The sequence below is a fragment of the Labeo rohita genome, chromosome 25 (genome assembly GCF_022985175.1).
Source record: "Labeo rohita strain BAU-BD-2019 chromosome 25, IGBB_LRoh.1.0, whole genome shotgun sequence".
Taxonomy (NCBI): Eukaryota; Metazoa; Chordata; class Actinopteri; order Cypriniformes; family Cyprinidae; genus Labeo; species Labeo rohita.
The window spans coordinates 352,296-367,888 of record NC_066893.1 but is presented as its reverse complement, the minus strand read 5'-3'; the positions used below and the strand labels follow the sequence as shown (position 1 = coordinate 367,888).

At 36.8% G+C, this 15,593-nt stretch overlaps 5 protein-coding genes across 5 annotated transcripts in view; 1 reads left to right on the top strand and 4 right to left on the bottom strand.

The window, feature by feature from the left end:
• kif15 (kinesin family member 15) overlaps positions 1-6,948 on the top strand; it is a 28,171-nt gene extending 21,223 nt beyond the window's left edge. The window contains exons 31-35 of the mRNA XM_051099473.1: positions 54-117; positions 473-510; positions 4,276-4,408; positions 4,827-4,958; positions 6,695-6,948. Coding sequence (XP_050955430.1) covers positions 54-117; positions 473-510; positions 4,276-4,408; positions 4,827-4,958; positions 6,695-6,754 — 427 coding nt within the window. The 3' untranslated portion in view covers positions 6,755-6,948. The remainder of the gene's footprint in view (positions 1-53; positions 118-472; positions 511-4,275; positions 4,409-4,826; positions 4,959-6,694) is intronic.
• Positions 6,949-7,612: 664 nt separating this feature from the next.
• On the bottom strand, positions 7,613-8,127 carry LOC127156616 (histone H2B). Its single transcript, XM_051099569.1, has one exon. The coding sequence runs from the start codon at positions 8,032-8,034 to the stop codon at positions 7,660-7,662; it is 375 nt and encodes a 124-aa protein (XP_050955526.1). The 5' UTR covers positions 8,035-8,127; the 3' UTR covers positions 7,613-7,659.
• A 1,588-nt stretch (positions 8,128-9,715) lies between these two features.
• On the bottom strand, positions 9,716-10,276 carry LOC127156591 (histone H3). The gene has a single exon (XM_051099542.1). It carries the CDS (start codon positions 10,249-10,251, stop codon positions 9,841-9,843), a length of 411 nt encoding a protein of 136 aa, XP_050955499.1. The 5' UTR covers positions 10,252-10,276; the 3' UTR covers positions 9,716-9,840.
• A 434-nt stretch (positions 10,277-10,710) lies between these two features.
• LOC127156604 (histone H2A-like) lies at positions 10,711-11,170 on the bottom strand. Its single transcript, XM_051099555.1, has one exon. The coding sequence runs from the start codon at positions 11,149-11,151 to the stop codon at positions 10,765-10,767; it is 387 nt and encodes a 128-aa protein (XP_050955512.1). The 5' UTR covers positions 11,152-11,170; the 3' UTR covers positions 10,711-10,764.
• Positions 11,171-11,622: 452 nt separating this feature from the next.
• LOC127156581 (histone H1-like) lies at positions 11,623-12,277 on the bottom strand. The gene has a single exon (XM_051099530.1). The coding sequence runs from the start codon at positions 12,256-12,258 to the stop codon at positions 11,632-11,634; it is 627 nt and encodes a 208-aa protein (XP_050955487.1). The 5' UTR covers positions 12,259-12,277; the 3' UTR covers positions 11,623-11,631.
• Between the last annotated feature and the right edge of the window lie 3,316 nt (positions 12,278-15,593).

Genomic DNA, 15,593 nt, shown 5'->3' with positions numbered 1-15,593 from the left:
TTCGTACATGTGCGTTCTGTCCATTCTAATAAACCATTTATTTGTCTTTATAGAGATGTGAGGGAGGCCATACACACGTCTGTTTTGAGAGAACTGCAAGAAGAGAAGAAAATAAAAGTATGTCAAGGCAAGATCTAAACAAATCTCTATGTGAACTGGATTATATCAACTCTCTGGAGTAACACAATTCCATATAAATTAAAAACAAAACAAAACAGTTTGTGTATATTAATTTCCCCCTAACTTGGACAACAACAATGAAGCAAAATGTGAATGTCTGAAAGTCTTTGATTTGCTTTTCAGTTGTGTTTGTTGTCTATAGTCAGCTTTTGTGTAATCAAGTTTCCTTTATTCATGACTTAACTTTATTCACAATTAAAGGTAAATTAGAAATGGTATTGTACAGTTTTGAACCAAACATTAATATATGAGGCCCTGTTAAGTTTAATCTGTTTTTTTCTTTCTTCCTCAGAACTCCCTGATAACGCAGCTGACTGAAGCTCAGACAGCGTAAGTGAGACGATATTTGTCAATCCTCATGTTTAGATGATCTGAAGCTGAATGAAAGCATTTTTAGAAGTGTTAATTGTGGTTGAAACCTAATTTGCTCAAAGAGAATTTCACAAAGTGTTTTATGGCTAAAACTAGCTCCTAAATCTGTGAAACATCAGGAGTAGTGAAGAGAACTCCTATGTGACTAAGACCAAATCAGAAACTATCCTAAAATGGCTGTTGTGGGTAATCTGCTTTATTTCTTTACACACAGATGTATTTGCACACTTTTTTTTTTTTTTTTTTTTTTTAATGTGGCAACATTTTTATTTTTAAACCTTTCTTTTGAATATGGCAATGTAATATTGTGCTTACACTATTTCTATGAATAAATCTCTGACAGAGACCATGTGTATACAGATATCAGCCAATCGCAGTGTGCATAATTAGTAAGCATGCTGATATCATCCATAGCAACGAGGTCAACCCTGCCCTTACTCTTAGCTTAAAACTTCTCTCCATTCCTTAGTAAAAGTTTGTCTCAGCAGCTTTGTGAATAGGTTTTAAGAGAAAACTCTTAGCTAAAAACTTTTTACTGCTGTTTAAGAGAGATTTTAGTGCTAAGATGCAATGTTTTGTGAATACAAGCCCGGGTGCATTTGAGACTAATTGCATTTGAAGATGGTTTAAAATGCATTTTAAGAGGTAAGAGTGTCTGGTTGTTGAAGATACATGTGTAAATTTTACTAACAAAGTAATAATACTATGTTACAGTACTTAAGTATTTTTTGGGAGTATCTGTACTTTACTTAAGTTTTTATATTTCAGCCTACCTATACTTTTACTTCACTACATTGCCTAATTAAAATGTGTACTTTTACTCCCATACATTTCCCCGAAGCGTATTTGTTACTTACCACAAAATAGTCTGAGGTCAGAAAAACACTAACTGACAAATCTGTGGTCTGGCGCTTGCAAGTTAGATTCCTAAAAACACCTTTGCTCATGTGCAAAGAAGTGTGTGCACAACTGTGGATGATTCATTTTCCGCTCAAGTCGAGTCTGGGGTGTGCGATATACAGTATATCTTCTGCGATTAATATAGTAAGTGTTGTTGTAATGATCTGACATTATCAAGTTGGCTTTGTCAAATCACACACAGAGTACATGTGCGTTAATTTATTAGTCTATAAAACTCAAAATTTCAGGCATTCTAATTTGTAGATGGCAAAAATGCTTCTGTATGCTTTTTTATATTTATATAATTTAATATAGTTAACTTAATCTATATCACACAAAGAGTACCGTTTTCCGTTTTCAGATATCAGCATGATAACACATTTAATAATCATTTTATACAAGTTCAGAAAAGCGATAAGTGACTTACATTTTAGACTATTATCTGTTTTTCTCAATTTTGCCAACTAAAATAGTTCCAAACAAAGATCACGACACTGTTTTGGGTCTCTTAAAGTCCACTTCCAAAACAAAGATTTACATATAATTTACTCGCCCCCTTGTCATCCAAGATGTTCATGTCTTTCTTTCTTCAGTCTTAAAGAATTTTGTTTTTGTTTTTTTTTTTTTTTGTTTTTTTTGAGGAAAACATTTCTGCATTTTTCTCCATATAATAGACTGATATGGTGCCCCGAGTTTGAACTTCCAAAATGCAGTTTAACTGCGGCTTCAGACGATCCGAAATGCGGTTGTTAAAGATCCCAGCGGAGGAAGAAGGGTCTTATCTAGTAAAACGATCAGTTATTTTCATTAAAATAATACAAATTATATTGATTTTAATCTCAAACGCTCGTCTTGTCTCGTCTCTCCCTGAACTCTGTGTATTCTGGCTCAAGACAGTTGGGGTATGTCGAAAAACTCCAATCGTATTTTCTCCCTCAACTTCAAATATCATTTCAAAATCATCCTACATCACTGCAGAAGTACCGACCCAGTCTTTGCAAAGTGAACATGCAAAGAAGATCAAACACCCTTAACAAAAAAGGTAAAACAGCGATATAGGACAATTTCGAAGTTGAAATGGGAGTTTTTCGACATACCCTAACTGTCTTGAGCCAGAATACACAGAGTTCAGGGAGAGAAGACAAGACGAGCATTTGAGATTAGAAAGTATTTAAATTGTATTTTTTAATGAAAATAACCAATTGTTTCGCTAGATAAGACGCTTCTTTCTCGGCTGGGATCGCTTACAACCGCATTTGGGATCGTTTGAAGCCACATTTAAACTGCATTTTGAAAGTTCAAAATCGGTCACCATATCAGTCCATTATATGGAGAAAATGCAGAAATGTTTTCTTCAAAAAAACACACTTTCTTTACGATTGAAGAAAGAAAGACATGAACATCTTGGATGACAAGGGACTGAGTACATTACATGTTAATCTTTGTTTTGGAAGTGGACTTCTCCTTTAACAATGGACAATGTTTACTTATTGAATGAATCTGCTTTTTGAATGAATCAGTTGATGTAATTATTCAGCAATTTACTCATTAACACAGTCAAATGCTTTGTTCTTGAATAAATTAGCCATTTGAATGAATTGGTTGAATCTCAATGACTCACTCATTAACAGTCACCAACTTGATGTAATATTTTTCTCAATTTCACCTTTTTTTTTTTTCTTTTTTTTTTTTCATATTAAAAACAAAGCATTAGGCCTATTTATGCATCTGTAACTGCAGTTTAAATGTGCATTCCCCTCTGATATAAAATAAACTGTATAAATACATCTAAATGCTATTTTAGATGCAGATTCCAGAAATGTTTTCTTAGGTTTAAATAAAAGACACTAAGTACCTGACGTGCTTACTTTTCTTCCATTTTGTATTTTTGGGTAAGAATGAGTTAAAACTGAACGCAATTGTGTTACTCAAGCTGTGTATGAACATTATTTAAATATATATGCTGCTTTTCCCTTTTGCATTTACTTTTACTTTTATTTTCAATACTTAAGGACATTTAAGATTTAAAAAAAAAAAAAAAAAAATCTTTTACAATAAATGTACTTTTACATAACAGACTTTTACTCAAGTAATAATCTAAACCGCGACTTCAACTTCTACCAAAGTCATTTTCTGGTAAGATATCTGTACTTTTACTTGTAGTATGGCTTTCAGGTACTTTATACACCACAAGATATGAATTCTCAGAGATGAGCATCTCTCTTCAGCAAACATGTGAAAAATTCCCACGGATGAAACTCGTCTCACATTTTCAGTCTGTGACCTCGTTGACACAGAGTCATCTTCATTAAAAGTGTTGAGCGCTAAATTTTCACCAGTGCTGATGATGCTTTTTCTTGATCTTTGTTTGCAGCACATATGTGTGGCTGCCTGAATTTGCAAATAGTGCAGCAGTTTAAGATGAAATTTATATTTCATTTGCAGAGGCCAAGTGTAAATGTTTTTTAACAAATCAAATAACTGTCTGATGAAGTGACAAGTGTAAATAGTTTCTTTCTCACTGTCCACTGCAGTTCGGTCTGTTTTGTCCTGCTTGTTTCCTGGAAGAAAATTGGTTTTGTCTCGGGCCATAACCCTGCAGGTCTACACACTTTGCACTGGAAGTACTTGATGTGGCACATCACTTTCAGTTAATGAGCAAACCTCTCCAACCACTATTTCCCCCATCCAAAAACTATAAAATATTTTTATTCCATTATTCCAATATTTTTTTCATTCCATATTGTGCATTAAATGTATGAACTACCTTAAAACTCTTACTACACACTAATCTTCTTGCACCTCTGTGTGTGTGTGTTACAGGCTTAAGCATAATGAAGTCACTCTTGTCCAGTCTCAGACGTGTGTGCAGGAACTGACCACTGAACTAAGGAACCGCTGCCTGGAGCTCCTGGAGCTGAGACAGAAAGACCAACTACAGGAGAAACTGCAGCAGGTCAGATAGAAAGCACTGAGTTGGGTTTAACAGTCAGGGTTGCCTGATGGCCTGGGGTCACCACTACACAGTTGAGGGAATCATCATGTGCCAATGAGAAACTTTCCTGATTACACAGCGCAGTCAGGCCAATTTAAAACCGTTCAAGCACAAAAAGACACAGAAGAATTCAATTCAGTACATTCACACAAAGCCGCCCCTTCAGAATGCACATGAGTACTGAATTGAGTCGTCTTTCCATGCATTAGCTTTTAAAAGTGAAAGCAGCTTAATAAACCTGCATATATTATTAGATGCTGATACATTATACGATTCTATAAGTTGCTCTCAATTCTCAACAGTGAGAAAACATAGGGCAGTGCATTTTGCTTCATGCAAATGTTAACTCCTTTATTTTAACCCTAGTGGTGTCTTGCAGGAAATCGAGGTTCTGAGAAAGCAGGTGAACCATCTGACTGAGGAGAATGGGAAACTGTTGGGTCATCAGAACCCCAAGCAGAAGATTGAGTACTTGGTCAAACTGAAAAAGGAGATCACCAAACTACAGGAGGTCAGTATGAACATGCACATCTTATGTTCCACAAATTTTATGCGTGCAATTGGATTTTTTTTTTTTTTTTTTTTTAAGAAGAAATTTTAAACGCATGCGCACATTTTGCGTTTCCATGTTTTATGGGTCATTCCATTGACGTAATGGTTTTTATAATGAAGTCAGCAAGCAGCAAAAGAGTAATTCTATAACATTAACTGCATAATTTATTCGTGCTGCAATGCATGCTGGGAACTCACAAAGCCTTAACATTTCAACAGTATGAAATTCTTTGTTCAGACAAATGTGTTTGACTTGTTGGGACAACATTTGTGGTAATTTTGTCAGTCTGACAAGGTTTTTTTTTTTGTTTTTTTTTTTTTTTGTTTCTCAAAAGGTTTCATAAACTGGAAAAATTGCAGTTGCGTTTTTTTTACAGCACACACACATATACAAGCACACTAGAGATAAGCGGATGAGCTCAAACGTCACCCGAATCCGCAGCTTCAAATAAATTATCCACCCGCCACCCACCCGCACCTGTATTTTTCTCTGATTTAGATAACCGCACCCAATCGTCATTTACAATTATTATAATTATTATTTTTGCATGATGATATGATGAATGGATGGTTCATTTTTAAAAGCAGATTGATTCAGCTAATCTGCACATCACTGCACACTTATATAAGCTTAATCACTCTTGCTTTTAAGCCAAAGCCACGCTAAAAAGAAAAATGTTAACTGACATCTGGATCCTTGGACAAAAGTTTACAGGGTTTCACCCAGTTTAAGAAATTTCTGATTGTAAAAATCTAATTCTTTTCATTTTTAAGGTATTGTTTCCATTATAATGTACTGATTCAAGTTAGTAATCAATAAGTATTATTTTACTACTAGGCGTACCTCCCTTAACATGCTCTCGCGCATGAACAGGCAGCAAATCTGGTGCTGGCGCGGACATAGCAGGTGCATCAGGCATCATCAAACATATTTCAAAGGAAGCCGGCTTACTGTCTTTATTGGTGATTTGAGCGAATATTTGCATTTATTCAGATATGATTGAATTAGAAATGGTGGCCTGTCATTATTTTGGCTAATGCAGGACACTACTGAATGATGCGCATCAGAGGGGATTTAGAAGTGGGTATATGCAAAGCCGACGGATAAAGAAATGGGTGTACGCAGGTACTGTACACCACTGCATATTACCCTACTCAATAGCATTAACAAAGGTATAACTAACTTCAAACTTTATCTAGAATGTCACCTTTTCTGTCACTGTAACTTCTCGAACAGGCGAACAGACACACAGACACACACATACACACATTGTTTGCCTGATTAAAAAAAAAAAAAAAGTATTTAAAACAGGTTCATATTTTAGAAAATGTAGTTAATATTTGCATCATTATTGATTTATCACATCCACCCTCAACCCATCCACAAATAATCAGAATGCATTTTTTTTTATTACCGGATCCGCGAATATAACAGCCATGTGTTTTCTAAGTGCATGCTTATACAGAAAGCTCTTGGTTGCAGTTTTTGCTGATAATTGGGGTTATTGACACTTCCTTTTTTGAAAAATTACAAATGTGAAATATTTGTTTCTATTAATTCAGCTGAAGACTATTTTAGCTGATTCAGGTAGAACTGTTAAAGCATCTCTCTTAACACATTCATGCTCCCAATATGGGGAAGATTTGGCAAACTATATAACATCCCAAGTCATTAATCTGTTTCTGTGTTTTCAGGAGAACAGCAAACTCAGGCAGTGTCTTCATATGGAAGAAAGTCCTAACACAGGCCTATAACGCGCTCACCCTGAACATGCTGGATCTAAAAACTAAATGAGATTAGATTCAATCATTGCAGATTTTTAGATGTAATTTTTGTATCTGTCTGTTGATTGTATGTCATTGAGTCTTCAATTTAGACATGAATTTGGCTTTTTTTTTTTTTTTCCCTAAAAAAAAAATGTTCTAAATGTTAGTTCCGTATACATTTTATTGATTGTAATTATTTTTTTAAGAAATGATTAAAGCAATTCTTAAAAAAAATGTGTATGTACTATTTTTGGGGAGACATTAGTCAAAAAAAAAAAAAAAAAAAAAAAAAGTGCTGATTGAAAGTTTATGAACACTTTCACGCAACCCCTGAAAGTTGACAAAGATAATCTAAATCAAACAGATGAGACAAAAATATATACTGTCGTCATTTATTTATTCTGAAAAATGATCCAATATTGCATATCTTTGAGTAGCAAAGGTAAGTATGAAATTTGTACAAATTTATCCTGTGAATTGTCATTTACCCTTGTGCAGACTGAGAACTATTTTGCCTAATGGGCAGACTCATCCAGCCACATGCATGGAAATCCCAATTATTATATACTATTAATCAGTTTCTGGCAATTTTGGAAAATGTGAATGCTTCCACCCAAACCCTTGCTTCTTATTAGTGTCATTATGTACAGATGCATTTCTTTACTATGATGAAATATAACAGTTGAAAGTGCATTGAGCTTCAGATATAAAATGTGCTATGTTGTGAAAAAGCTGCTGATAAAGGCTTACAATAAGTACTCAAAAAAAACAATAATAATCCAGAAAAAAAACAAGATAAACTTCGTTGTACTTAAACGTTAGAGACTCTTTTATGTGACAAAATGGGTGGCTCTTAAAAGAGCCTTTGGGTCACGCAGCGCTTGAGCGAAGTTTTACTTAGAGCTGGTGTATTTGGTCACGGCCTTTGTGCCCTCAGACACGGCGTGTTTGGCCAGCTCACCGGGCAGAAGCAGACGCACAGCGGTCTGGATCTCTCTAGATGTGATGGTGGAGCGCTTGTTGTAGTGAGCGAGACGAGACGATTCACCCGCGATGCGTTCGAAGATGTCGTTGACAAAAGAATTCATGATTCCCATCGCCTTAGAAGAGATACCAGTATCAGGATGAACCTGCTTCAGCACTTTGTAGACGTAGATAGCATAGCTCTCTTTCCTGGATCTCTTGCGCTTCTTTCCTCCTTTGCCAGCAGTTTTGGTGACGGCTTTCTTTGAGCCCTTTTTAGGCGCGGATTTTGCTGGCTCGGGCATGGTAATACTGACGAGTCAATGAGTAGAATGTGCCTGACAGACGCATTTATTGACAATGCTATGCTAATTTTCAAAGAGAAATGGGACTTTCTGGTTGAGTGTTTTCATAGACAAACCCATAAACTCATATGTGATTGGACAATTCGAAGTATCATGAGCGGAACGACGGCCAATCACAGGCGGTGACTTGATAGCCCCACCCACCGCCCAATGTTTGAATGACATCAGCTGATAAGAATAAGTTTCCTTTGTTTCAATTCCCGCTCTTTTTATGTTTTAAACAAGAAAACAAATGGGTCTCGAATACCATTGAGTGTAATTTTTTAAAACCTTTATAGACCCATTGAGAGAATTTGCAGAAAGGAAAGCAATGACGATTAGATACTTTACTTTCTGTTTTCCTGACACTTTCACTTCTGCTGTAACTTATATACAATTGCTATCTGATTGTGTTTTTGCTGTATTTTGTAAATCACTTTACTTCAAAGAAAACGCTGAACAAACGAAGACGCCAAAACAAAAAAAAAAAAAAAAAAAAAATGCTCTCATTTTGTGTGCCTCATAAAATCATACGAGTTCTGTTCTGAAACATTAGATTACATACACTCTGGATCCAGTACACACCAATACCACAGTAGTTTATTTTCTTTAAAAAAAAATCGTTTCATAAAGTTGTATTATTATTAAACAACGCATAACAACAACATATCTTCAACACTAGCTCTTTATGTGATAGCGTGGGTGGCTCTTAAAAGAACCGTTGGGTTTTTATTATCACGGATCACATTTTCCAAAAACACTTTAAGCACACCGCGGGTCTCCTCGTAGATCAGACCAGAGATACGTTTAACACCACCACGGCGAGCAAGACGACGGATGGCGGGTTTGGTGATTCCTTGGATGTTATCACGCAGAACGTTACGGTGACGCTTAGCATCTCCTTTCCCGAGTCCTTTACCGCCTTTGCCTCTTCCAGACATGTTTATTCACTTCTTATTAGCAATGAATGAAATGTGTATTACGCACTCGACGGAGGCATTTTACATGTGCTTACAGGACCTAACTGAAATCAATCCCGGGTCACATGGCGCTCACCCCTCCCCCGCTAGTTACTGTTTGAAATAATGTGGTTTAAACCTTGAGCTAACAATGTCTGTCCTGTTTTGTATTAAAAATCATGTTTTAAAAGGTTAATTTGACAAGGAAGATTTATAAGATCATATCTACATAATATGTACATGCATGGATTTGGCAGACGCTTTGACTTTCATCATTATCATCATCGTCTAGCGCTCCACCATTTGAGCTGCAAAAACGCGCACTAAAAGTAAACCGAGTTACAGATGACATCTCACACATTAAATCAGTGGTTCTGAATTTCCCGTAAATAAACGCCTGTTACAACGAAATGATCTAACCATTAAACATAGGAAGAGGCATTTAAGTATTTTTTGACTATTTATAATTAATTATTCATTTAACATTTATTTAACTGCAATTGGCAGAATTACATAAACACGCATGTTAGATGTTTTTTTGTTTATTTAGAGAAACGCATCTCATTGCGAAAGTTTGTGCTTAATAGTTTAACATCCGTTACGTTGTGCCTGTGTGTGTGTATTTCTCGAAATAGAAAACTAAATTATTGTAAGAAATAAATTGAAAATCCAGACAAAATTCCTTTAAAGTTTAAGACAATGTTTTTTACTCATTATACTCAGAGTTTCAATGAAAAGTCTTTCAGTGCGATTTAGGTGGCTCTTAAAAGAGCCTTTGGGGTGTTTTGCAGGTGATGCTGCGGCGAGTTTAAGCACGCTCTCCACGAATACGGCGGGCCAGCTGAATGTCTTTAGGCATGATGGTCACTCTCTTGGCGTGGATGGCGCACAAGTTGGTATCCTCAAACAGACCGACCAAGTAAGCCTCACTGGCCTCCTGCAGGGCCATGACCGCGGAGCTCTGGAAACGCAGATCCGTCTTGAAGTCTTGAGCGATTTCTCGAACCAGACGCTGAAAAGGCAGCTTACGAATCAGCAGTTCAGTGGACTTCTGATAACGACGAATCTCTCGCAGAGCCACAGTCCCAGGCCTGTAACGATGGGGCTTCTTGACGCCACCGGTGGCTGGAGCGCTCTTACGGGCAGCTTTGGTAGCAAGCTGCTTTCTTGGCGCTTTGCCACCAGTGGATTTACGAGCCGTTTGCTTGGTTCTTGCCATCTTTACAATCTACTATCTTCTTCGTTCTGCGTACGTCGAAAATACTGTTTTACATTAGGCGCCTGCTTTTAAAGCATAATACTGCTATGAGCGTATGTCGTCATAAAGGTGCAGAGACTTGTGATTGGCTGATATGTGACGTCTGCGCATGACTGATAGCCAATGACTGCGCAGCTTCTGTTTTCAAACGGGGTGGTTTGTGTTTCCCGCCCAAAAATGCTTTGCTCAGTTTATAACTTAGTATATCAACCACACACACGCTCTTCACAGGTTTAGTAAAAATATTACTTTATTAGTTAAAAAGGTGTTTTTGTTTAAATAGTTGTCTAAAACAATCTCCAACCGTTGGTTGTATATGCAGTTACCCACACTAAACAATTGTAAATTATTTAGTAAACAGCCCTTTCTAACGTTAAAGTACGCCAAAAGTATGCAGAAGAAAGCGCTCTCTAATAGATAAAATGGGTGGCTCTTAAAAGAGCCTTTGGGTTTCAGAAACAGACTTGAACTTGTTTATTTGGTTTTGGCGGGCTTCTCAGTCTTTTTAGGCAGCAGCACAGCCTGGATGTTGGGCAACACACCGCCCTGAGCGATGGTCACTTTGCCCAGGAGTTTGTTCAGCTCCTCGTCGTTACGCACTGCCAGCTGCAGGTGACGGGGAATGATACGGGTCTTCTTGTTGTCCCTTGCGGCGTTTCCAGCCAACTCCAAGATCTCAGCAGTAAGATACTCGAGCACAGCAGCCAAATAAACTGGAGCACCAGCACCAACGCGCTCGGCATAGTTACCTTTACGAAGGAGCCTGTGAACACGGCCGACAGGAAACTGCAGTCCTGCCCTGGATGAGCGGGTCTTGGCCTTTGCTCTGGCTTTGCCTCCGGTTTTACCTCTACCACTCATTATCGATTACAAGAACTTCCACGCGTCGAAAGTAGAAATTATAAATGGACGTGCTCCGCTGTACTGCTTTTAAACGAGCGTGCCAGCCGCCCATTGGTTTAGAGCCTTGTAAGAGTTTAAACCAATCACTGATCTTCCCTCCAACACCCACCACCAAAGCCACACCTCCACATCTGGCACTCGGAAATGTACTGCATACTGAAGTACAACACGTGACACAGAATTAAAGAAATTGTGATTTTTTAAGATTTTTTTTAATTTTTTAATTAATGATCAATGATCTATTAAAGCTGTTTTTAATAAACTTTAATAACTGTTTTTTTGTAAATTCACAGTCAACACGTAAAACATTGAGTGAAGATAAACTCAGGTACAGTTTTATAATAATTTAGTTTTAGAGCCAAACCGCAGTTGTTTCTTTTGCTCTTTTTTGAGTTAGTAAGTGGCTCTGAAAAGAGCCGTTGGGGAAACAATAAAATTCTATTTCTTCTTGGGAGCTGCCTTTTTAGGCTTGGCAGCTTTAGGCTTTGTCGCCTTGGGTTTGGCAGTCTTGGCCTTTTTGGGGCTTTTCGTTGCCTTCTTAGGCGCTGCTGGCTTCTTTGCCTTTTTGGGACTTTTCGTCGCCTTCTTTGGGCTCTTCGTCACCTTCTTAGCGGCTGCAGCGGTAGGTTTCTTGGCCTTCTTGGGCGATTTCTTAGCGGCAAGCTTCTTCGCCACCGCGCTCTTGGGCTTCTTGACCGCTGACTTCTTTGCTTTAGGAGCCACTTTCTTGGCTGGTTTCTTCTTGGTCTCGGTTTGCTTTTTGCTGACCTTAAACGAACCGGAAGCGCCAGTCCCTTTAACCTGCACCAAGGCACCTTTAGTCACCAGGCTCTTGATAGCGAGCTTGACGCGGGAGTTGTTCTTCTCCACGTCGTAGCCGCCGGCGGCGAGAGCTTTCTTCAGGGCGGCGAGAGACACGCCGCTTCTTTCCTTAGACGCTGACACGGCTTTGACGATCAACTCACTGACACCAGGACCAGTTTTCTTGGCTTTGGCAGCAGACTTTTTTTTGGGCGCTTTAGCCGGCAGGGCGGCAGGAGCCGGGGCTGGAGCAGTTTCTGCCATTTTCCGAGTAGATTTACAGTCTTTCTAACACTGAAAATAAGAATTATTGTCTGGCAAGCAGCGCTGCACTCTTAAACAACACATGAGAACCTTATAGACTCAACCCACATACTCGGTATCTGCTCGCCTCCGCGATCACCCTTTGCTTGTGTTTTCTTCTCCCATATTTAAGGGCAAAACTCGAGTGGTAAAACAATTTGGCGCAGTAGAAGCAAAGCGAACACCAAGGAGGGGTTATTGGCTTTCTATGGAGACTAAAAAACGCGGAGAGGAAATGTTTCTTTTGACCTGATCTGCTCAAACTCAAGACGAGTATCAGCTACGGAACAAAGTCGCGTGTAAATCTAATGCCTTATTTAAGTGGAAAAGTTGATAAAATATTCTTTTCGTTCTCGGTGTGTTTCAGAAACAGTTTAAAAGTGAATTTAATGAAATGAGCACCAGTAAAGGGCGTGTGTAGTGTTGTATACAGTTGATGATTTGGGCAGCTTGAAGCACAAACAGGCTTGGAGTCTTTGTCTCATGTCTGGTCAGCAGATGATCTATGATAACAATAATAACAACAACAACAATAACAATAATAACTTAGTTCGGAAAGTTATAAACGACTTTATATAAGTTTCATTTTCAATTTGTATTTGAATTCAAAAGAGTTAGCCACCATTTTGCCAAAACAAAAATAGATATGAACGAGATTGGTTATGCCTGCACATTTTCTGATTTATTTCTTTGGTTTCTGGTCCGCTCTGTATTTGAAAATGTAGCAGGCATTTCTTGTAGGCTACTTTCTGTCTTTAAAGTTTGAATAAGTAAATAAAAGTAAGAAAATATTTCTGATTTGTTTGTAGAAATTACAGTTTGTGTTACAGATGTATAGAATGTCTTTGTTTCTTTATTTTTGATTATTCTGTTTGTAGAATGGAAAAAAAAAAAAGTCAGTGAGTCAAATGGCAGGTATGTGGAAGTCAGTATCAAATATGATACAGCTTTATAGGGTTATAGTGGTAATTCACCCAAAAATTCTTAATCATTTACTCGCACTAATGTCCTTCCAAACACATGATCTAGAAAAAATATTTTTAATTTTGTATTTTAGATTAATTGCCATTATACAAAAAAATAAGTTATTTATCGAGTTGAAAATAACATACAAGTAGCATAAGAGTCTCACACTCTTTTATTTTTTTTTAACACTTTAATGTACAATAAGGGTCTAAAGTGAGTTTATATTTGCAAGAAATTAATTTTATCTTTTAGTGTTCAGGTATTCATCAAATAACTTGCTTTTATCAAGCAAATCCTTATTTTATTTTTTCTTTAAATTAAAATAAGGATCATGAGTGGATCATGAGTGGCTCATGGTGGCGGTGGGGTTATGGTATGGGGAGACATATGTTATGGACAACGAACACAGGTGCATTTAATTGATGGCATTTTGAATGCACAGAGATACCATGATGAGATATATATATATATATATATATATATATATATATATATATATATATATATATATATATATATATATATATATATATATATATATATGGGTCACCATACTTGGCCACATGTCACGTCCTTCCTTCCTCCTTGATATAATATCTAAGGTTACCTTGACCTTGAAATCCATTAGCTATAGCTAGCTTGTTTTTGACATATTATATTCTAGTTAGCTAATGTTAGCTAGGTCAACTAAATAAAAGCTGAATAAGAACATACAAGTATATATCATCGCTGTCAGGTGAAAATCTTGTATCTGTATATGTATTTATTTATTTATTTGGTCATAAATCAATACTGTTGGTCACCCTTTATTTCTGTCAGTGTTCCTAAAAAGTAACAGTTTTGGACATATAAAGTTTCTGTCTGACAGTGGCAATATTTAACAAATATATACTTGATTAACTGTTTGATAATTTGAATATATTCTTGTGCTTTTGATTTTCTTTATCCAGTGTTAGTATGGTTGGTACATTTACATTTACATGTATTAATTTAGCAGATGCCTTTATCCAAAGCGAATGAGGACAATAGAAGGAATCAAAATAAACAAAACAGCAATAATATGTAAGTGCAGTGACAAATCTCAGTTAGCCTAGATTAACAGTTGAAATGTTTGATGCTGCATGTTACCACCCTCATTGCCTGCACCAGAGAGCCACAGTTCTGCAGAGTTCAGCTCCAAAAGATAGATATTTTGAATATTCATGGATCATGGAATTATAGATCAGAGAATATGAAATGCTGAAATAAACTGATTTCAAATGATAAAACAAAACCAGCCAAGCATTAAATAACATAGGAAACAAATAAGGGTCATTTTAGACCCATACTGTGCATAAAAGGAGTTTGCATTGTGTATCAAAGGGTAACAGAGATGGGAAGTAACGGAGTACAAATACTTCGTTACTATACTTAAGTAGGACTTCAAGTGCAGGTCAGTTTAATCTGTAAATAGGCTACTGTAGTTTTGTCTTTGTTTACTTAGTTAAGTGCTAACAACTCTTAGCAGTATAGCAGCCAGAGGATTACTAATACTGTAAACTAAACTAAATTACAATTACTCAAAATACTCTATGTAAAAGGACACCATTATTACCCACTGTAAAGTTACAGTAGTCATTTAGCAAACAAATGTTGTAAGAGATTGTTTCATAATACGTTTAGAGGGAGCTAGAGCAGATAATAACACAACTCTTACGAAAATGAAAACCAAAAATCATGGTTATAGTTAAACCATGGTAACCACAAATTAACCATGGTTTTGTTACACTAACCATAGTCTAACCATGAAATTTGTAGTAAAACTATGGTTGTGAATTAAAACAGATTGTAATCAATCCGCCCAAAAAACACAGTTAATTTTAATAAGAAAAAAAATATGACTCATGATATTGTCATAATGTAATTATTATTGTACTTGTTTTGACATTTAGGCAATTTGGAAAATATAGTTTTACTAAATCTATAGTATTTAAGTAATTTTACAATAAAACAACATATGGTCTTAATGTGATACTTTAAATAAAACTAAAATAAAGTTGTTATTGCAAACCGAATACAATGAGGTGGTTGTTTTGCAAGAAGGTGGAGACAGTTCTGTTCATAACAGTAAATGGCTGATGGGAATTATTACATCCAGCAACACAACACCTCAATCGCTCAGTCGGAGATATTCTTGTCTAACTTACATCCCTGCTCTGACATCGGAACAAAGAGGCCGGACTGTTACAACTGATCTGAGGTAAAACGCTCATGTCAATCAACTATTGTGGGAGTGGCCTCTGTCGGTGTGACAGGCATCTGAGAATGGCTCGATTTGAAAAAGGGGATAT